We start from the raw sequence: 22,700 nt of genomic DNA on the forward strand, positions 1-22,700 counted from the left end.
TAATCACACAGATATTATACTTCCTTGATACTTGTCACCACTGTAAACCACAAATCTGACAGTTGTCATAATTAACAGAAACCTAGCCCTCCACACTGCTAAACATTATGTAGTAAGGTACAGTACATTAACGTTGCGCGCACTGATTAGCGCTACGTTAATTTTACCACATCTCGGGTCCTACGCTCTATTCTGGGTGGCGGAGATGTTGCAACATTTTAATTTTTTTTAACCTGTTCTGTTCAGCTGCACGGTCTTGCAGAATGGTGGCTCTGTATGCCTTTGTGCTGGTAGAGTTTTGCTGTGCAACAGGGGAGTTTGCAATACTCCCTCTGCTTATTTTTAAATTATTCAGATGTTTATTGAAAATGCAGCCCGACAGAAAATGGTTTTAGGGAACAGAGAGCGTGTACAAGGGGACTAGGGGTGAGAACCACAGCAGAACAATAGTGAGACAGTCTAGATATTTGAGCACAAGTAACATTACAACAGTCAAATCGTGTTCAAATCGAATGTCCTTCCCCACCCTATAGCTAATTCTGAGACCCCCTCCCCACACCTCACCTCGCAGATCCCGAAGGATAGTGGTTCAAGTGCTTGCAAGTGACCCTATGGCGTGCAGAGGGGTCTAAAATGACTATATGATTTAGTCTCATTACATTGCATTACACATTACATTTGTGAATGACATTCATTTCCAGACAAACAGAATCAAGCCTTAAGGTTCACCAGTTTAATGAAAGGTGACCAACTTTTCTTAAAGTTATCAAGTTGCTTATTACATTTGGGAGAGGTATTTTCTCGTGTTTTATACTCTGACAAGATTTTGCCGTTGTTGTTTATTTTTCCAGTTTAACAGTATTGTTTTTTTTTTTTTTAGCAATAGCTATAATTACAAGTATTTGTTGAGCATGTTTATTTGCAAGATCAGTACCTTTTTAAATCACCCAGCAGACAAAGATTAGGAGAATTCGGAATCCTACAGTTCGAAACTGAAGTTTCGGTGTAACTAGTGACCAGAAGCGCTGTACGGGTGTACAATGCCAAAGAGCATGCAAATAAGTGTCTGGAGCGTTTTCAGTGCAATGAGTGCATATGTTTGATTTTGAATAGCCCATTTTATGCATAATATATTGTAGGCTTTACACGATCGGGATTTTTGGGGCCGATCAGCAAGTTTAAAAAAACGATCACTGTTCCGATCACAAGATGGAGCAATGTGTCCATTTACATGACTTTTTCATTTATTGTATCTACATTTGTACTTTATAACTTGTTCATTTATTGTATATACTTGTATATACTGAGTACTGTATCCACCCATCCATTTTCTGTACCGCTTATCCTCACTTAGGTCGCGGGCGTGCTGGAGCCCATCCCAGCTCAAAATTATTCTCTAGCATTTTAGACAAAGATAAAACATCAATGACCTCTAGGGGGCATTCAAGGATTGGCCACTGACATAAGTTTAGGTCAGATCAACATTACAACATGACAGAAATAATGGGTGCTAACTTACTGTAATTAAATTAATTTATTGCAATTAAAGTACTTTACTAAATACTGTTAATGACATGCTTACTCTGACTTTCTCACTCTCACGGCGATATGGGCGGGTGTTGTCCAGAGTTTGTCCGTTTGGCTTTTCCTTTTTTTTTTTCACACTACGTTGCTTGAACGCGGCATGCTCCTCCTTGTGTACATTCTTCAGGTGCCCGATCAAATTATTTGTGTTGAAGCATTTAGATGACGTTCCCCACAACATACTTCAGTTTTGCACAGACTGCAAATAACTTACGTGTTATTTGTCTGAGACACCGCAAAATAGTCCCACACCAACGTGTTTTTTCACCGATAAGATTGAAAAAAAATTATTGGCTGTCAGATAGTTGCAGAAGTGCGCCAGAAGACACGTGACAAGGCTAAAAATAAACTAGCTTTTGGATTCACACGCAACGGCGACGCGGAGTTAAATGTCTTGTGCAGGGCCGATCGATGACATCATTGATCGGATCGGCGAATTATGACATGAAAGCCGATGAGCCAATCAGCATAAAATGCTAATTATCGGCCGATACCGATTACACCGATCAGATCGGCGTAAAGTCTACTATATTGCATAACGTGTGATCTATGGCGTACTTTGAACTGGATTAGCTGTAAATTGCTATTATTTTTTTTGTCATTGAGAATGTGTTTCTACAGATTTGTGCCCAGTAATTATTGTCAGTAGACCAGAGAGGTCTTTTTTCCCATTTTCCGATTAGTAAGTGAATTTAATTAGTACTTGAGATTAATTTGTATACTTTTGAAAGGAGTTTTTTGTTTTGAGGGAGTAGTTCTATTTTCTGAACAAAAACGGGTAGTTCTAAAGTATTCACGTGTGTTGAGAATCTTTTTAGAATGTTGCTAACTGAGATTGCGTGGTTTCTAGATTTTTCCACCAATCTGATGAAGTGGCAACAATAATCGGATTTGAAGAAAAAAAAAAACGGCTTCCATGAGTTAGTCGTTATAGTGAATATTATTGATTTTGACCAGTTGATATCATATTCTGATAATTGTGAAAATCTCTTAATGAGGTTAAAAACTGTTTGACGTGATGCATTGGGTTCTTGTAAATAAAGAACGACATCTGCGTAAAGATTGATTTTGTGTTCTGACACAGGAGATCTGTATTGCTATTGCCAGTGGTTCGATAAATAGTGTGAATAGCCGGGGCGAGAGTGGGCATCCTTGTCTAGTTCCTCTTTGAAAGTGAAACTTTGTATCGTGACCCCATTTGTGTTGACAGTTGCTTTTGGTGAGTTGTATAATGTTGCGATCCAGTAAATATCAGTCACCTAAGCCAAATTTGTGAAGTACATCAAAAAGAAAAGACCAGTTAACTTTGTCAAAAGCTTTTTCTGCATCTAGTGACAAGAAGATTGTTTAGATTATTATGCTGAGACATACTTACGGTCGCCTGACGTTGGTGGAGCTCCGTCCTTTAATGAAACTTATTTGGTCAGAATTTATTATCGACGGGAGAAGTTTTTTCTAGTCTGTTGGCTAAAGCCTTGGAAATGATTTTGATGTCCGTATTAATTGGTGACAGCGGTTGGTAATTAGCTGGATGAGTGGGGTCTTTCCCTGATTTCTGTTGTAGTTTATTGCGGCTGTATTCATATGGCTTCTCAATAGCCCTTTATCTTTCATCTCTATCACCATTCAGAAAAATAATGGTTCTTGTATGCACCAGAAATGTTTGTAGAACTCTGTAGAAAACCCAACATTACCTGAAGCTCTACCTTTTGGCATGGAGGCCTTCTGTAACTCTGTGAGGGTTAATGGGGTGTCTTTTGACGTAGTACTGTAAATATCTGCCCACCAATAAAGTAATTTAAAAAAAATAATAATAATTTCCGTGGTGTACAGACAACACGTAATGCGTGGATCGGATCACAAGACAAATTTGGTCTTTCACGATTGCACTATGTCAGACTACTCCAGTAAAAGCTTGTATTCCAATATCAACGCATCCTGTCTTTTACGATCACTGAGCTTTATCTTGTCAACTCAAACGCGACTGGATACCCTTGTGACCATGGCGACGACAACAACAATGGATCGCGCCGTGTGTATTACAAGAACAAAATGGGGAAAAACTTGCTGGTGGTCACCGGTACTCGGGAGAAGACTTTAATTCAAGGATTGCTTGAGGTATGTTCACATACTTTTAATACGATATCGCTCGCAAGCAGGCAACAAAACGTTATGTAGGCTCGCAAGCTAGTGGTAGCACTAACAATTGTACGTAAACATGCCGGCGTTCTGTCGAATCATGCTCTAAAGTTTCAGTGTGTGTGAAGTAATTTAATTACAGTGAAGTAATTTAATTACAGTAAGTTAGCACCAATTATTTGTCATGTTGTAATGTTGGTTTGACCTGACTGATTAGAATACATGACCTGAATAGAGAATACTTTTGAAGATACTCAGAATACAGTGCCCAAGTATAAACAGTAAATTAACAAGTAATTTAAATAGACACAATAGAGGACTTTAAATACTTGGGGTCAACCGTCCAGAGCAATGCTGAGTGTGGTCATGAAGTGAAGAAACAGGTCCAAGCAGGTTGGAACGGGTGGAGGAAGGTGTCAGGTGTGTTATGTGACAGAAGAGTCTCTGCTAGGATGAAGGGCAAAGTTTATAAAACAGTGGTGAGGCCAGCCATGATGTACGGATTAGAGACAGTCGCACTGAAGAGAAAACAGGAAGCAAAGCTGGAGGTGGCGGAAATGAAGGTGTTGAGGTTTGCTCTCTGAGTGACCAGGTTGGATAAAATGAGAAATGAGCGCATTAGAGGGACAGCCAAGGTTCAATGTTTTTGAGACAGTTAGAGAGAGCAGGATGGTTGGATGGTTTGGACACCTCCAGAGGAGAAATAGAAGAAGAATAATCATCATCTTTTATTTTCATGAACATGCATGCACATGAAATTTGTTCTCTGCATTTAACCCATCACAGTGAATACACACACACGTTAGTGGAACACACTGGAGCAGGGGGCAGCTGAAGCGCCGGGGGAGCATTTCGGGGTATCAGTGTCTTGCTCAAGGACACCACAGCCGTGAGTCCGGGGGATGTTGACGGATGGTCCAGTCGGGGTCTTGAACCTAGGTCCCCCATGGTGGCAGGCGATGATCTTAACCATTGGGCCACGGCTGTAGTGAGTATATTGGTAGAAGGATGATGAGGATGGAGCTGCCAGCCAAGAGAGCTAGAGGAAGACCAAAGAGAAGGTTGACGGATGTCGTGAGGGAAGACATGAGGGCAGTTGGTGTTCGAGAGGAGGATGCAGGAGATAGGCTTACATGGAAAAGGATGACGCACTGTAGCGACCCCTAAAGGGACAAGCCGAAAGGAAAAGAAGATTAAAATAGACGCATTGTTCCATCTTGGTCTCGATCGGTTATAGTTTTTTTTAAACTCAATAATCGGTGATCGGCCCCAAAATTCCTGATCGTGGAAAGCCGAGTTGTAAGTATGCTGGAACAGTGTAAGAACGATTACATCATGGGGTTCCCCTTGCTGTTCACTCTGAAATGCTCCCACATTTTTGACAGCTTCTGTCTCTTCTAGCATTTTTCTACTTTCCTCGTAGTAATCGTTCCGCTCGTTCAATTATAGTCGTGGTCATTCACCTCCTCCTTCACTATACACGGGTGGACCTTCGGAAAAGCCATCCGCTAACGTTAACTGATGAACAGCCTAAGTCCCCACTTTCAGCTTTTACAAATGGCTGCCAAGAACAGGGAAAACGTGGAGAATATAGTCGTGTCTGCCTTGATGATGAAATGAGGACGAGCGTTGGCTTAAAAAAGATATTGCTGTAGCAAATAGCGCCCCTACAGTTGTATTACATTAATTGCCGTTAAGACTATTGAATTTTCCGATTTCTGCGAGGGACTGAAGGTGTGGCTGAATGTGTTTGGATAGGGGGCGGGGGGCTGCATACAGGGTCAACGGGTAGCATATGTCAGTGGCATGGTAGGGCTGGTCGATCTAAAAGAACAGCGGGGAAAGCAAGGAGGATGGGTGACTCTTCAACATGGATGCACTATTCTTTTTTCTTACTGGGTCACAGCTGGTTAAATCAAACATTACTAGCAGATCCTCCAGCTCCATAGTCAGGCGTGCTTGAAGTAATTTTATACTGAGGCAGATACAATGACGTCATCAACAAGTGTTATTGCGATTAATCAGAAGAGTCCAAATCTATAGTGTTGGCTAAATTTATACCACATATACTGTGCACCCCGAGCTGCAGCCCAAGCTAAAACTGTCTTGTCAGTGCTGGGGCTGTCTACCAATATGTATGTCTGAAAATTTTCACCACCCAATAACATTATTTTTACGAGAAAAATTGTTGACTCTTTGGCAGTAGTTATCGTAACATCATTGACTTGCTTGTGTCCTGCAGACATCCAGCAGTTGATTAGTGATGAGGAAGAACTTCCCCCTCAATCGCATGGAGGGTGCTCCACTTTGGAGCTTGAGGATCCACTGCCCCCCCACATTAAAGAGGAACAGAAGCATCCACAGCTTCCCCATGTAAAAGATGAGGAGGACCCACAGTTTCCCCACATGAAAAAGGAAGAGGAGGATCCACAGTTGCCCCACATTAAAAAGGAAGAAGAGGATCCACAGTTGCCCCACATTAAAAAGGAAGCGGAGGATCCACAGTTGCCCCACATTAAAAAGGAAGAGGAGGATCCACAGTTCCCCTATATTATAAAGGAAGAGGAGGATCCACAGTTGTCCCACAGTACAAAGGAAAAGGAGGATCCACAGTTGCCTCACGTTAAAGTAGAAGAGGAATATCCACAGCTCCCACACAGTAAGGAGGAAGAGATCGATCCACAGCTCCCCAACATTAAAGAGGAACAGAAGCATCCACAGCCTGCCCACATTCAAGAGGAAGAGGAGGATCCACAACCCCCCCACATTAAAGAGAAAGAGGAGGAGTTTGATGTCAGTAAATTGCCACTGACTGGTGGCTCTGTGAAGAGTATAGAAGAGAAACCACCCGAGGGGTCAGAGCTTCATCATCTTTGTGCGAGTGAAGACCACTGTGGAGGACCACCACCAGACATCCTCATGTCTCCACTGTCAGACAGTGACAAAGTACCTTTGACGAGGGACAAAGATTGTAAAGGTGACAACAAACAATTCAAAAACTCAGAAAAGGAGACGACTTGCTCAATTTGTTTCAAACGTTTAGCTAAAAAAAAGCACATAGCACATGGGAATACACTGAGATGAAACACACAGAGATGAAAAATGCTTTCGTTGCTCATTGTTTGCTAAAAGTCATTTGTGGTAACACACTTTGAAAAGCCTTCTAGTTGCTCAACCTGTGGTGCAAGGTTCTGGTTAGACACATTAACACACACAGGAGAGCAGGAGACTGGGACAAAGTACCTGTAGGAACTTTAAATGTCTACAATCTTACACTGTTTAACATTAAATGTCACCACAGAGTCACCAAAGATGATATCTGATGTTTAGACTTCGTTCATGTTTACGTATTCCATATTTATATAAATAAATGACACATATTTAACTTTAAAGAAAACAATATTTCTGCAAGTTTGGCTTCAAACAATCGTGTCATCAACCCATATTTATGCACGTTCGCACGCCATACACAGAAAGTCCACTAACCTGTTTTCCGGGTTTGGTCACATGACCTGCATACAGCGGATAGACGTCCCCCAAAGTCTTTGCAGTGCCCATATTAATAGTTTGAAGCCATATGAAAATCTAAGATACAAAAACAATTTACAGTGGTGCATTGCCTTACAAGTTTAATTTGTTCCATGACCATACTCGTAACTCAAAACACATGTGCAGTGGAACCTAGGTCTTTGAACGACCCGGTATGACCTGTCCTTTAGGGCTGTGGAGTGTCACCTCTCTGGCAGGGAAACAGCCTGAGCTTGTGTGTGAGGTCAAGAAATTCCGACTGGACATTGTTGGGCTCACCTCAACAAACAGCTTAAGCTCCGGTGTCAGTCTGATCGGGAGGGGTTTGACTCTCTTCCACTATGGAGTTGCCCACGGTGAGTGCTGCCGTGCAGGTGTGGGCATACTGTTTGTCCCCCAGCTCGGTGCCTGTATATTGGGGTTTTCCCCAGTAGACGAGAGGCTAGCCTCCCTCTGCCTTCGGGTGGGGGGGGATGGGTCCTGAATGTTGTTTGTGCCTTTGCACGAACCAGCAGCTCAGAGTACCGACTCTTTTTGGAGTCCTTGGTGGGGGTGCTGGAGAGCGCTTCTGCTGGGGACTCCCTCGTTCTGCAGGGGGACTAATACGCTCACATGAGCAATGACAGTGAAACCTGGAGGGGCGTGATTGGAAAGAACCCCCCCCCCCCTTCCCATCAGAACCCGAGCGATGTTCTGTTATTGGAGTTCTCTGCTTGTCATGGACTGTCCATAACGAACACCATGTTCAGACATAAGGGTGTCCACACGGTGCACTCGGCGCCAGGACACTCTAGGCCGTAGTTTGATGATCGACTTTGTGGGCGTGTCATCGGACTTGCGGGCGCATGTCTTTGACATTCGGATGAAGGGGGGGGGGTGAATCAATCGCCATCTGGTGGTGAGTTGGCTCCAATGGTGGGGGAAGATGCCGGTCTGACCTTTTGCGGGTCTGCTGGGAACGTCTGGAAAAGTCTCCTGTCAGAAGTTTGAACTACCACCTCCGACAGAACTTTGCCCCTTTCCTGCGGTTGGCGGGGGACATTGTGTCAGAGTGGACCATGTTTTGAGCCTCCATTGTTGAGGTGGCCGACCGGAGCTGTGGCCTTCAAGGTGTTCTGTGCCCCTCGTGGCAGCTATCCCTGAACCCACTGGTCTACGCCAGCAGTAAGGGTTGCCATCGAGCTTAAGAAGGAGTTTTTGGCTTGTGGGACACTGGAGGCACCTGATGGGTACCGGCTCGCCAAGTGGAACGCAGCTTTGGTGGTTGCTGAGGCAAAAACCAGCACGTGGGAGGATTTTGGTAAGTCCTTGGAAAACAACTTTCGGACGGCTTCGAAGAAATTCTGCTCCACCATCTAGCTTCTTAGGATGGGGAAGCAGTGCACCATCAACACTGTGTATAGTGGGTGTGAGGCACTGCTGACCTCAACTTGGGACGTTGTGATTCGGTGGGCCGTATGCTTGGAAGAGTATTCAATTCTACGACTTCCCAGGAGGAAGCAGACGCTGGGAACTCAGAGGTGGGTTCCCCTATCTCTGGGCCCCAGGGGTGGATGCTGTCCTGGTTGACACACCTCTGCAACATCGGGGTCAGTTCCTCTAGATTGGCAAACCAGGGTTGCGGTCCCCCTTTTTAAGAAGTGGGACCGGAGGGTGTGTTCCAACTATAAGGGCATCACACTATTATCATAGGTCTATTCAAGGGTTCTGGAGAGTAGGATCCGTGAGGAAGTCGAATATCCGATTCGGTAGGAGCAGCGTGGTTTTCGTCCTGTCTATGGAACAGTGGACCAGCTCTACACCCTCAGCAGGGTCCTCGAGGGTGCATGTGTCTTTGTGGACTTGGAGAAGGCGTTCAACCATGTCCCTCGGGTACTCCAGGAGTATGGGATACCGTACCCACTACGGGCTGTTCGGCCCCCGTATGACCGGTAGTTTGGTCCGCATTGCTGACAGTAAGTCAAACTCGTCGCCATGCCCTAAGTCACCGATTTTGTTCATTACCTTCATGGACAGAATTTCCCGGCGCAGCCGAGGTGTTGAGGGTGTCCGGTTTGGCGACGTCAGTATTACGTCTCTGCTTTTTGCATCTGATGGATGCATCAAGCAGGGATCTTAAGCTACCACTGGAGGGGTTCGCAGCTGCGTGTGACGTGGAAATCTGCACCTCCAAATCTGAGACCATGGTCCTCAGTCGGAAAAGGGTGGACGAAGAGATCCTGCCACAAGTGGAGGAGTTGGTATCTCTGGGTCTTCTTCACAAGTGAGGGAATGATGGAGCAGAAGATCGACCGGTGGCTCGGTGCAGCGTTTGCAGGGATGCGGACTCTGTATCAGTTTGTCGTGGTGAAGAAGGAGCTGAGCCAAAAGGCCAAACTCTGTTTACCCGGTCAATCTACGTTCCTACCTTAATCTATGGTCATGAGCTCTGAGTAGTGACCGAAAGAACAAGATCGTGGATACAAGTGGGGTGTCCGTGGTCGCCCCTAGAAATAAGGTGAGAAGCTCTGTCATCCAGGAGGGGCTCAGAGTCTAGCCGCTGCTCCTCCGCATCGAGAGGAGCCAGATGAGTTAGCTCGGGCATCTCGTTGGGATTCTTCCCAGATGCCTCACTGGTGAGGTTTTGCGGGCACATCCCACCGGGAGGAGACCCAGAGGATGACCCAGGACACGCTAGAGAGACGACTTCTCTCGGCTGGCCTAGGAACGCCTTGGGATTCCCCCCCCCCCGGAAGAGCTGGGCGAATTTGTTGGCGAGAGGGAAGTCTGGACTTTCCCTGCTGACAATGCTGCCCCCGTGACCTGACCCCGGATAAGCGCAAGTAAATGGATGGATGGATGGACACACAAAAAAGCTAAACACTTCTCAAGCTTCCAAAACATATTTTCTGCTTATCATAGTTTGCATTTCAAAATGGCACTTTTTTTAAATGCACAGACATTTCTCTGCAAAAAACACACTAATCTGAAAATTATAATAACTTATTGAAAATTTTGCCATTAAAAATTACGCTCAAAAAATTAATTGGCCAGCATGTGCGACCTGGCCAAACAGCTTAATGTTTAATTAACACTTCAATCTGTGCAAGTTTCTTCTGTTCATACTTTGAGTCTGGGGATGTTTGGTCATACTATAATGGTTTTGTATTTCATGATAGGATTTATAATGGCTACAAGGAGTAGCAGGAGGAAACCACCATTACAGGATGCGAAAGAGCATGCAGTGAAGGCACTGGACAAGACAGAAGAATTGGAAGTACAATTCATGAACTCGTTGAAAGGTACTGTTTGTTTACAGTACACATTTTGGGTCCAAAATTACAACCAGACAAATGCAAGAACATGACCTTGCTTGTGTAGAGTATATAATATACTCATTGAGGTTTGAATCCATGAATTGTGCCAATCGCCCTTCATCAGGATGACTACGGTAGTCACAGAAATTTGCCAGTATAAAATATTTTTCATCTCAGTTACTTGGGAAGAAATTGACAGTGTTTATAGTCCAGGGGCCATATTGAAGTTATGTTTTCTCTCAGAGGGCCGCTATAACAGAGAAACCGTATAAATGTGTAATTGATTCATATTACAATGGTGCTCAAAAATATTGGCACCCCAGAGCTGCCTATATCAGGAGACGTTTTTTTTTTTCTTTTCTTGACTGTCTGGCATGAAATCAGATGAGATCACTAGTTTAGGTGAGTTAGGCTTACCAAAATTACTATATTTGCTAAATGCCAGAATAGTGAGAGGATTTTTTTTAGACGACTATGTATAATAGACAATAAAGTCATGCTAAAAAATATTGGCACCCCTTATACACTAAATGCGAAAAATTGATGGATAATTTGTTTAGAAATAAAAAGTCAAGGAAAATAGTTTGTTCAACTGTTATTGAATGTATTTCAAAAAGGGGTGAGGTAACAAAAATGCTCTCAGTATCTCAATGTTATTAAAAGCGAAGCCAATTTTATATCGGTCCAAATTTAACCAAGAAACATGAAGTGCATAATCTGCTTTTAGCAGGTCACATAAAATATGACGGCCCGTGATTGACACCTTTGTTATAGTCTTTTGATTAAAAAAATCTAGGTATTAAAAGAATGAAACTGTTTAATAGCAAATTACTTTTACAACCCCAATTCCAATGAAGTTGGGACGTTGTTAAACATAAATAAAAACAGAATACAATTATTTGCAAATCATGTTCAACCTATATTTAATTGAATACACTACAAAGACGGCGGCACGCTGGCCGACTGGTTAGAGCGTCAGCCTCACAGTTCTGAGGACCCGGGTTCAATCCCCGGCCCCGCCTGTGTGGAGTTTGCATGTTCTCCCCGTGCCTGCGTGGGTTTTCTCCGGGCACTCCGGTTTCCTCCCACATCCCAAAAACATGCATTAATTGGAGACTCTAAATTGCCCGTAGGCATGACTGTGAGTGCGAATGGTTGTTTGTTTCTCTGTGCCCTGCGATTGGCTGGCAACCAGTTCAGGGTGTACCCCGCCTCCTACCCGATGACAGCTGGATAGGCTCCAGCACGCCCGCGACCCTAGTGAGGAGAAGCGGCTCAGAAAATCGATGGATGGACACTACAAAGACAAGATACTTAATGTTCAAACTGATAAACTTTGTTTTTAGCAAATAATCATTAACTTAGAATTTTATGGCTGTAACACATTCCAAAAAAGATGGGACAGGTGGCAAAAAAGACTGAGAAAGTTGAGGAATGTTCATCCCCCAGGTGAACAGGCTAATTGGGAGCAGGTGTGTGCCATGATTGGGTATAAAAGGAGCTTCCCTGAATTGCTCAGTCATTCACAAGCAAAGCTGGGGCGAGGTTCACTTCTTTGTGAACAAGTGCGTGAGAAAAAAGTGAAACTGTTTAAGGACAATGTTCCTCAAAGTACAATTGCAAAGAATTTCGGGATTTCATTCCATGAAATCATCAAAAGGTTCAGAGAATCTGGAAGAATCACTGCATGTAAGCGGCAAGGCCGAAAACCAACATTGAATGCCCGTGACCTTCCCTCGGGCAGCACTGCATCAAAAACCGACATCAATTTGTTAAGGATATCACTACATGGGCTCAGGAACATTTCAGAAAACCAATGTCAGTAAATACAGTTAGGCGCTACATCCGTAAGCGCATTATGAAGCGTAAAATATGACAACGGAGACCCCGGACTGTTGAACAGCTGAAGCTGTACATTCAGCAACAATAGGAACGAATTCCACCTACAAAGCTTCAACAATTAGTGTCCTCAGTTCCCAAACGTTTATTGAATGTTGTTAAAAGAAAAGGTGATGTAACACAGTGGTAAACATGACCCTGTCCCAGGTTTTTTGGAACGTGTTGCAGCCATAAAATTCAAGGTTAATGATTATTTGCTAAAAACAATAAGGTTTATCAGTTTGAACATGAAATATCTTGTCTTTGTAGTGTATTCAATTAAATATAGGTTGAACATGATTTGCAAATCATTGTATTCTGTTTTTATTTGTTTAACACAACGTCCCAACGCCTACAGTGGTTTCACAGCGAGCTGTTTTCAAAGCAAAGTTCCCAACAGTACCAGCCATTTTGGGCATTTCGACTGATCTTTCAAAATCCTGAGAATATTGTATGCTGTGATTAATAGCTTTTTCTGTTCTTCAGTAACTAGTAGTAGAACATGGGTTGGTTTCACCCAAAACACAAGTTTCTGACCAAGAAGGAGAGAAAACAAGCTTTTTGTGATAAACATGTCAAGCAGAACAGTGACAATTTTTTAAACTTTTGTGACAGCTCAAACTAATACGACAAAAATGAGACAGAGAAAGGGCTTTTGATGGCAAAATAATAATTTAGAGAGATACAAACAAGAAATACGCCTGACTAAACGCTGACTCACCACATAGCTCGAGTTGAATGTCCGTGACTTTTGGTCTTCGCCATTCACTTAATGAACTGCGTCCTCTTTTCTCGCAATCATGACATACACTTTCTACAACCGACCATGACACGTACTCTGTTTATATCGTACATGTACATACTCTGTTCATGTGTCAGGTACCTAAACTTGTCCAACTCCCTAACGTGTTGGCACTTCTCACTCTCATCGATTTTACAAGGTGCGATTTACCGCCTAATTCTTGTCTTCCACTGAAAAGCTGTGCTGATCTCAGATACAAAGCGATGCAGCGCCACTATCTACAGCGATCTGGTCATCATTACAGTGGTTTACAAACCTGAATTTCACACAAAAGCTGGCAAGACCCTATTTATAGCCTACCAGTAGAAAAATGTACTTGACGAATATATACATCGGTGGCATTAAACGGTTGGATTCCAGTTGACTAATAGAAATGTCCATGCCAGTCAATGTGTTACTCAAATAATAATAATAATAATGATTTCTACATAAAATTAGCTGAACTGGTAAATTGTAAGTCATGAATAAATGACATTTGTGACACTTTTGTCTAGGTCGAGGGGTGTTTGCAAAAGCCTGTTTCCAAAAAGGAGACTTTGTGGTGGAGTACAGAGGAGAGTTAATTAATTCTGAAGAATCGAAAAGGAGAAGGATGACCTATCACAAAGCAAGTGCTGTCTTCATGTTTGACTTCTGTTGGAAAGGAGATCTATGGTGGTAAGGTTTGATTGAATAGTACATTTATGCACAGTTTTATGTATTTATGTTTTGGAGTTATTACTAATTGGAGTAATAGCAAGTTAGAAGGGGTCATTTATTTTGATGAAAGCTTAGTAGTTCGTTTCTCTTCTTTTGCCAGTATTGATGCATCCGTGTATGATGGCAGCCTTGGTCGACTCATCAACGCTGACTACAGGCATCCAAATTGCCAAATGAAGCGGGTCACAGCAAAGGACAAACCGCACCTCTGTTTATTTGCTTTGAGGGACATTCAGCCAGGAGAAGAAATAACATGTGACCTCGGAGAAAAGGCTGGACCACAGACGAAACAGGTTTGTGACGTGATTGTTAGTAAGAATTCAGAATCAGAATCATCTTTATTTGCCAAGTATGTCCAAAAAACACAAAAGGAATGTGTCTTCGTTAGTTTGAGCTGCTCTAGTACAAAAACAGACAGTCAATTGGCAGAGAACATTTTTGAGACATAAAGACATTGAGAACAACAGTCACTGGTACAATTATTATTTTATTTTTTGGGGGAAAATTGTGCAAAAAGATGCAAGTCCTCTAGCACATTGAATGACTAATATAGCAATAGTCCAGTGCAATGACCATTGTGCAAAGGGCGCCAAGACTTCAAGGAGTGTATGCAATTTAAAGTGACTAGTAGCGTGATAATCTGGGACAATATCGATTGTGCAAATGTTGCGGATACTCCTCAGTCAGTGTGCAAGTGGTGCAGATGCTACTCTGGCATGAGTGGCCAGTATTGGTCAACAACAGATATGCAAATAGTGCAGCGTGGCTGGACTACTACAGTGAGTGCACGAGTAGACAGAAATGTGACAACAAACTCAAGACAAAAAAATAAAATTGCCAGCATGTTGCAATGGAATTGTAGGTTAGCTGTTTAAGAAGTTGATGGCAAGAGGGAAGAAGCTGTTGGAATGTGAAGCACGAGAATGATTTTTTTTTTCTTTGTTTCAATACTGCTGTTTCTCCCTCTGATCAGATTTAGCAAGTTAGATAAAATGTCTATATTATGTGGTCTTGTATGACTTATTAAAGTAACAAGCACAGGTTTTCCTGATTCAAACGTTGGGTTATCTCGTGTTTATGTTTGCATCCTAAATTTGTTGTATATTACATAACTTCCTCACTATTTCTAGGACTTGGATGAGTCAGAAGTTCTTTCGTCAGACAAAGTTGGAATCATCCCTCCCCCTCATCTTGTAGTGTTGTCAGATTCGAATGAATCTCAGAATCCATGTACCAGTTCTTCCCAGCTAAATGGCAACAGCCAGGTACTTTGAATTTAAATATAGTATTGAACAGATATTTTTGGATTCTCCCATTGGATTTTGTACATTGGGGAAAATGTAAATGGAATTTCTTTTGGACATCATAGATATGGAGTCTAATTTTGGAATCTGTTTTTGTTTTGTTTTTTTCCCCTCTAGAAGACAAAAGAGCAGATGGAATTGGATTCCGATAAACTCCTTGATCCCAGCTTGGACGGCAGTAGTAAAGAATACATTACTAAGCGTGGTGAAAATCCTTCTTCTGGTGATGGAAACACCAGTAACATTAATGTCTCAATTGACCAGAAACGAAAGATGCAGAGATTTCCAAATGTAGAGAACAGTGATGGGTGTCCATCACTGCAAGAACGTGACGCCGCTTTGAAGCCTACTCTGAAGAGAGGGTGCTCCCCTATCAGAAACAAAAGTCCCTTTGGTAAGAGAGAGAGATTTAGTGTATCCTTCCCAAAAACAGACACAAGTAGTGGTAACGCCACAAAAGAGATAGAAGGGGGAGACACTGGATCTCTGTCAGAAGATTCAGCACCTGACATGGAGGAATATCTACCAGACAGGTCCCCTTCCCTGGATAAAGTGTCTGTGGATTTACCTTGCGTACCTGCTGTTTGTAAAAAAAAGGATGGATCAAGGATTTACAACAAAAAACAGTATTGTTTGTACTGCAAGACAGGGTTTGTAAAAATATCGAGACACCTAGAGCGTGCACATAGAGACAAGCCAGAGGTGGCACGGGCTCTCTCCTTTGCAAAACGCTCAAAGGGAAGAAGCATGTGTTTAGAACGTTTAAGAAACCAGGGCAACTTTACCCACAATGTTGAAGTTTTAAATTCTGGCATTGGAACTCCCGTGCCTCGCAAACGACCAAAAGACAAATCTCAAGTCCATAATTTTTTACACTGTACATTTTGTCAAGGCTTTTTTTTAAAACATGCTCTTTGGAAGCACATGAAGTTCTGCAAATTCAAACCGAGTAATCCGCCAAATTCTGGCAAAATGCGCATTCAGGCTCTTTGTGGATTTACGGCACCTGCACCACCTGGAGTTAAGGAACAGCTTTGGAAACTGATAAACAGGATGATTATGGATGATGTTTATGAAGCTGTAAAATCTGATCCCTGGATCATGGAGTATGGCCAACATCTGTACAACAGGCATGGGCATGATGCCACCAAACACGAGTACATCCGTCAACAAATGCGAGCGTTGGGAAGGCTGCTTGTATGTTCCAGAAAAAACACTCCTATGAAAACAATAAAAGATCATATGCGACCGTCAAATTTCATGCATGTTGTCCAGGCTGCAAAGGACACGGCAGGTTACAATTGTGAAACGCGTACATACAAAAGCCCAAGTTTGGCGCTCAAAATTGGATACAGCTTGGAAAGGATTTCAAAGTTGGTTGAAAGTAATGCGAATGTCCGACGCAACGACAGTACTTTAAAATATGCGAAGGCGTTCCGCACAGTGTATAAAACCAGGTGGAACGAAATTATATCATCTGCATCACTCAAAACATTGAAGGAGTCCAAGTGGAATGCTCCTCAGTTACTTCCTTTCACTGAAGATGTGCAGACTCTTCATTCATTTTTAGATACTCAGCAACAAGATCTTTTCAGAAAACTATCCTCAGAATCCTCCCCCATGACATATGCAGAACTGACAAAGGTCATTTTGACCCAAATCATTTTGTTCAACAGACCAAGAGCTGGAGAAGTCTCAAAAATTCCACTTTCTGCCTATTTGTCTTCCACGCAATCAGACCCTCAGGAGGATGTGAACTTTGCACTGTCAGATCTGGAGAAGAGACTCTTTCAGCATTTCTGGAGAATAGAAATAAGAGGTAAAGCGGACAGAAAGGTTCCTGTACTTTTGACCCCAGTGATGCACCAGACATTGGACCTCCTTGTCCGAAAAAGGAATGAATGTGGGATTTTACCAGAAAACACTTACCTATTTGCGAGACCATCCAGTTTGATTTGCTACCGTGGATCTGACACTCTTCGTAACTTCGCCAAAGTCTGTGGAGCAAAGAGGCCAGAAAGTCTGAGCTCAAAAAAATTACACAAACAAATGGGAACCTTGTCACAGGTCCTTAATCTCACTAATCCCGAGCTGGATCAACTAGCTAATTTTCTGGGACATGATGTAACCTTGCAACAACAGTTTTACAGACTTCCTGAGGGCATACTCCAGCTAGCGAAAATTAGCAAAGTCCTAATGGCTCGAGAACAGGGACGTCTGGCTCAATTCAAGGGCAAGTCTCTCGATGACGTCAACATTGATCCTGCGGGTACCAAATATTTTTTTGACTTATAAATACAATCTGCATATTTGGACTAATTAGTTTTGGCATTATTTGAGAATGTGATGCAGTTTTTCCACTTGAGTCATTTTCAACCCTATGTTCTCATTCTCTACAGAGGATGTGCATATGTACAGCGACCAGGATCGTGACCCTGAGGAACCAGGTGATGCTGAGCCAGCCTATGAGTCAGACTCACTGGGTAAGTGTTCCTTAATAGGTGGAGAATACAGTGGTGCCTTGTACAGTGGCCGACAGGGGCAAATGCGCTGCAAACGGCCAGGCTATCCAGAAGGCACATTCATTTGCTATTCAGAGTTCTCACCACCTGGTTCATTGGATATGTTTGGTTGAACTTAGGGCATGTCTTTGATTTTGAAGTGCTGCTTAATGTTAATAAAGCCATGGTCTCACAACATATGAGACGCAACTGTTTTTAGCTGGCTTCTGGAAGAATAGAAAAGTACTGGTCCATCCATTCCTTTTGAACAGGCAATACAGCGCCCCGCTTCTTTTAAGTCCACAGGTCTCTTTCGGTAAACAAACGATTTGATTGGCTCATTATGGTCACGTGATCACAAGAAGTACCATAATACTGAATATAGACGGTCTGTTACAGCGGCATTCGTGAGGAAAAAATGGCCGCGTGACAGTACAGATACCTGAAAAATCTACCCAAGTACAGTGATGAAATACTTGTACTTCATTACTTGACACCTCGCTCATGTATATCCGTATGTCAGTATTATACTGCCCCCAGGTGGCCAAGGTGCGCACACCAGAAGGAGCACCACAATGTCCCTTGAATTGAAGAAAAAAATGTGGCAAAAACTGTTTCATTCTTTACATTTTATTGAATCATGTCATTTTTCAATTGTTTTAAGTATGATATTATAGAATGCTATATTTCTTATTAAAAAAGCAGTTTATTATTATTATTTTTTATATATGCTGGATCAAATGAATGGCATTTCCATTAATTTCTGTGGTGAATGATGATTTAAGATATGAGCATGTTTCATTGCAGTAGCTACAAAATTCATACAAATCATTGCCAGTAACGATTTTACACTATCTCTATCACTTTTGTTTACATGCAATGTCTCAATACAAGTAACTACCTACCTGGTTACCTTGGCAATAGTAAGCAACAGCTGGAAATCTGTTCAGTTTGGTCAGTCACTGCCTCAAACTACAGTACATACAAACTATTCCTATTATGTCTCGATGAAAAATAAAATGTCTACACTCTAAACATACATTCATGGATATGAGTGGAGCCAGGTAAACACCAACATACAGGGTGCTCATTAATTCTCATTACAGTTTTAAAATGTCATTACAAAGAACCATGATACACATTGTGCCTTCTCTTGAGGAATAGCCATTTCTTAGGGATTCATTCGAAAGGACGCCACTTCAATCAACAGGATGCCTGAAACACAATAATGCAAAGCGATTAAAAACTTGGATAACCACTGTGTACAGTGGAACAAGTCAAAGTAATATCTTTTTCATTTCCTTTGCACTTAAATATTCAAACTGTAAAGAGACTTTACCAACACGCTGTATGACTCAGTCCTACATTCTGACTTCCATATCAGTAATTCCATTGTCTCTTAATTTTTTTAATTTATTTTTAAAACAGTGAATCCGGTCACAACAAGGCGCTCTGTGTCACTTCCAAATTCCAAGAATCATCACAAACCTCTAAGGATAAAAGGTAAAGTTATGAAAAATTTAATTTCAACAACATCAAAATATGAAGTCATTTAATCAAAGCTACTTTGTTTTATCTATGTGTATAGCGCGACAGCATTGCAAGAGAAAGAAATGGGAGAAAGAAGAAGTAGATGCCGTTGAAAGGCATTTGATGTCGTTCATCACATCAAGCCAACTTCCAGGAAAACGCGACTGCGACAAGTGCCTAATGTTGGAGAAGACGGCCCTGAGCAGTAGAACCTGGCTGTCCATTAAATTTTATGTTAAGAATCGTATCATGGCTCGTAAGAAGAAAGTTTAATGCTGTTGAGGCACTTTTTTTTGTTTGTTTTTGTGTATTTACACGTGGAAAAAATGTTGGTGAACCCTTTGTTAATTAAAGAAAACCACAATGAGTCAGACATCCATCCATCCATCCATTTTTCTGAGCCGCTTCTCACTAGGGTCGCGGGCGTGCTAGAGCCTATCCCAGCTATCATCGGGCAGGAGGCGGGGTACACCCTGAACTGGTTGCCAGCCATTGATTTTAAATTGTGTTTCAATAGAATTATTAAAAAAACAGGCCCGGATACAAAATTATGGTGCCCTTACTATTTTGTTACGCAATCTTTTTAGGCATCACTACAATCAAACGATGTCTGTAACTGTCTGGCTGCTGCATCAGTCTATGCTGCACATTTCTCTCCAGAATTCATTGAAACAGTAGTCTTGCACCCTTATACCCTGCACAGATTGAAGACACCCTGTGCCAGAGGCTCCATGTTTGACAATAGGGACAGTGTTCTTCTCTCGGCATGCTTTATTTTTGTATCTGTCAACAAGAGTAGATGTGCCTTTTCAGAATGCTCCAGTCAAATCTCAACTGTCCAACAGACCATCTCCCATGAGCTTTGTGACATGTCACCATGCATTGTGGAATTGGTCAACTCGTTTTTTTTTGTTTGTAACAGTCCGTGTAGAAAAATTATACTTGAGCTATAAGCAGGCCACATAATGAGAATAATAGGAATCAAACAAACCTTAAGGCAGAGATTTTGCTTCTTTTTTTTGTGTGCAAATCATGAAGTTTCCGTAATTTCTCCTGTATAATGTGCCATTTTTCCCCCCAAAAATGTCAAAAATCAATGGTGCGCATTATACAAAAAAAAAACTTTCTCGTTTTATAAATGTATGCCGCCACCTCGAGGTTATGAGAAAGGTGTACACGTTCATTGTAATATGCCAGCGCCACCCAGAGGCTATGAAAAATGATTAGCTTACACTTTCATTCCAATATGCCAGGGGTACGTATGACTGCATATATTCCGTTGTGCTCCTAAATTTGTGAAATTATTTTTTTTTTTGTACGACCAATGACTGAACAACAACCATCATTAATTTTTTTTATGGTTATGTTTTGTTTGGTGATATTGCTTTTCTACGGAGCCCCAGACATGACATGAGGGGGGAAAAAAACTATTTTGTGTGTATGAACAACTACTTTGTGTGCACCAACGACTACAATAAACTATTTTGTGCGAACGAACTACCACTTTGTGCGCACAGAATAGTTATTCTATACGTACGAAGTAGTTGTTTGTGCTCACCAAATAGTTACAGGGTGTGCACAAAGTCCATAGTGGACAGGAGGGTAAGAAAATTGAGCGCACCCTCTTTCGAAGTTGAAAGTCAAGGCAGAGTTGCAGTTCCGACAAACACAGAGTAGTCTACTACTTTAGATTATTATGCTAAGACATACTTATTAGCTTTATCAGTCGCCCGACGTTTAATGAAACCTATTTGGTCAGAATGTATTATCGACGGAAGAATTTTTTTCTCGTCTGTTGTCTCAACCCTGAGAAATGATTTTTATGTCCGTATTAATTAGTGACAGCGGTTGGTAATTAATCTCTATCACCATTCTGAAAAATAGTGGTTCTTGTATGCAACAGAAATGTTTATAGAATGCTCTAGAAAACCCATCATTGCCTTAAGCTCCACCTTTTGGCACGTAGGCCTTATGTAACTGCGAGGGTTAATGGGGTGTTTAAAAACTCTTTACGTTCTGAAGTTAATTGAGGGATCTTTAGGTTATTGACAAAAGCTTCAATGTTGTTTTTTTTATTCGGCTTATTATGGATGAATATAAGATACTGGAGTAGTTGTAAAATATATGATTGATCATAAATGCAAATCAGTCGCCTTTCAGCCAAATTCACTGTTTTGAACTCAAAATTGGCCATTTATGTGATTCTTATAGATTCAATGAGTTTTCATTGGCGAGGGGTCGCGGGGCCATGTCTGCTGCTAAGAAGTAACAGTACTTTTACTCGGTTACAATGATCTAAATGTTGCTCACTACTTTTATTTATCAATATTCCTTAACTATTTCGTGCGGGAGACTACGATTTCGATTTACGCATTGGGCGCTGTTTGCCCCAATCTAATTTAAGTGAGAGTGACATTAAAGTCTAGTTCACCAATCAAACGACACAAGAAAGTCCCATGACCTCACATAAAGTCTTCTATTGGGCTTCCTGGGCATAGCTATTAACACTAAATAAGCCAGCCCGGCTGATAGTCGTGCCTGAATGGCCACCATTTTGGGAAGGTCGTCGTTACCATGAAGACAACCGTGCGCTCCTCTTGTTTACATTTAGACGAACAAAAACAACAGCTTTCATGTATTGTCGTATTTGTCTGGCACTGTCTGCCCAAATGTTATTTCAGCTCACTTATAACTTTTTGTTGGTTGTTTATTTATTTTATTGTTTGTGCTATTTACTCAGTACTTGAGTAATTATATCACTGTGTACTTTTTACTCTTACTCAAATATTTTTTTGGAAGACTACTTTTTACGTGAGCCACATTATTGTTAAGTAACAGTACTCTTAACTTGAGTACAATGTTTGGCTACTCTACCCCCCTCTGGAGAGGACATCCTCTGTTGCTATTCTTACGTTTCAGCAAGATTTTTGCTCATCAGATCAGCCAGTGTCGTATTTGTTACACTGGTCTTGTATTTTTGCATTGAGGTGCTGTGGGTCGTGGCTCTGGTTGTGGTCCCAGTGGAACCACGAAGCACGAGCTGATTCGCTAGTACATCTTGTATTAATTAGGAAACGCGCCAATAATTATTTAAATAGTTTACGGATGTTAATGTTAAATGTATTAAGCGATGTTATGGATTATGTTACAACACAGAATGACCTAACTTCAAATTAAGAAATGGCCAATAAAAACAGAAAAATATTGTACTTAATATTTTTCTGGAGGATGCATTTAGGATTAGACTTTGAAGTTGGTAATAGTGAAAAATGAAGTGAAACAGACTTTAGAACAGATTTTAGTTCATTATTTTCCAGAATGAGAGTGCTTAAAGAAGAGGATGCTATTCATGTGGCACATCTTGAAGCAGGCATCAGGTGCAGGTGGAGATGGGTCTGGTTCAAGTTGGAGGCAGAAACAAAAAAGCAAAGAATCAGAA

General features: G+C 41.8%; 1 protein-coding gene and 1 long non-coding RNA gene across 19 annotated transcripts in view; both read left to right on the forward strand.

The window, feature by feature from the left end:
• LOC133475719 (uncharacterized) overlaps window positions 1–22,700 on the forward strand; it is an 88,997-nt gene that overhangs the window by 21,546 nt on the left and 44,751 nt on the right. For 12 of the 18 annotated variants that reach the window (XM_061769001.1, XM_061769011.1, XM_061769014.1 and 9 more), the window contains 7 exons: window positions 5,966–6,700; window positions 10,410–10,532; window positions 13,722–13,884; window positions 14,027–14,219; window positions 15,057–15,191; window positions 15,348–17,499; window positions 17,630–17,713. The exons of 2 other annotated variants lie outside the window; for them this stretch is intronic. In XM_061769001.1, the coding sequence (XP_061624985.1) occupies window positions 5,966–6,700; window positions 10,410–10,532; window positions 13,722–13,884; window positions 14,027–14,219; window positions 15,057–15,191; window positions 15,348–17,499; window positions 17,630–17,713 (3,585 nt within the window). The remainder of the gene's footprint in view (window positions 1–5,965; window positions 6,701–10,409; window positions 10,533–13,721; window positions 13,885–14,026; window positions 14,220–15,056; window positions 15,192–15,347; window positions 17,500–17,629; window positions 17,714–22,700) is intronic. 4 more of the 18 variants (XM_061769012.1, XM_061769013.1, XM_061769016.1 and 1 more) reach the window with 3 other exon arrangements.
• LOC133475839 (uncharacterized) lies at window positions 17,723–19,382 on the forward strand. Its single transcript, XR_009787937.1, has 3 exons — window positions 17,723–19,013; window positions 19,160–19,234; window positions 19,320–19,382. It is a non-coding gene; the product is annotated as an uncharacterized LOC133475839 (long non-coding RNA).

Source organism: Phyllopteryx taeniolatus, chromosome 3 (assembly GCF_024500385.1).
Source record: "Phyllopteryx taeniolatus isolate TA_2022b chromosome 3, UOR_Ptae_1.2, whole genome shotgun sequence".
Taxonomy (NCBI): domain Eukaryota; kingdom Metazoa; phylum Chordata; class Actinopteri; order Syngnathiformes; family Syngnathidae; genus Phyllopteryx; species Phyllopteryx taeniolatus.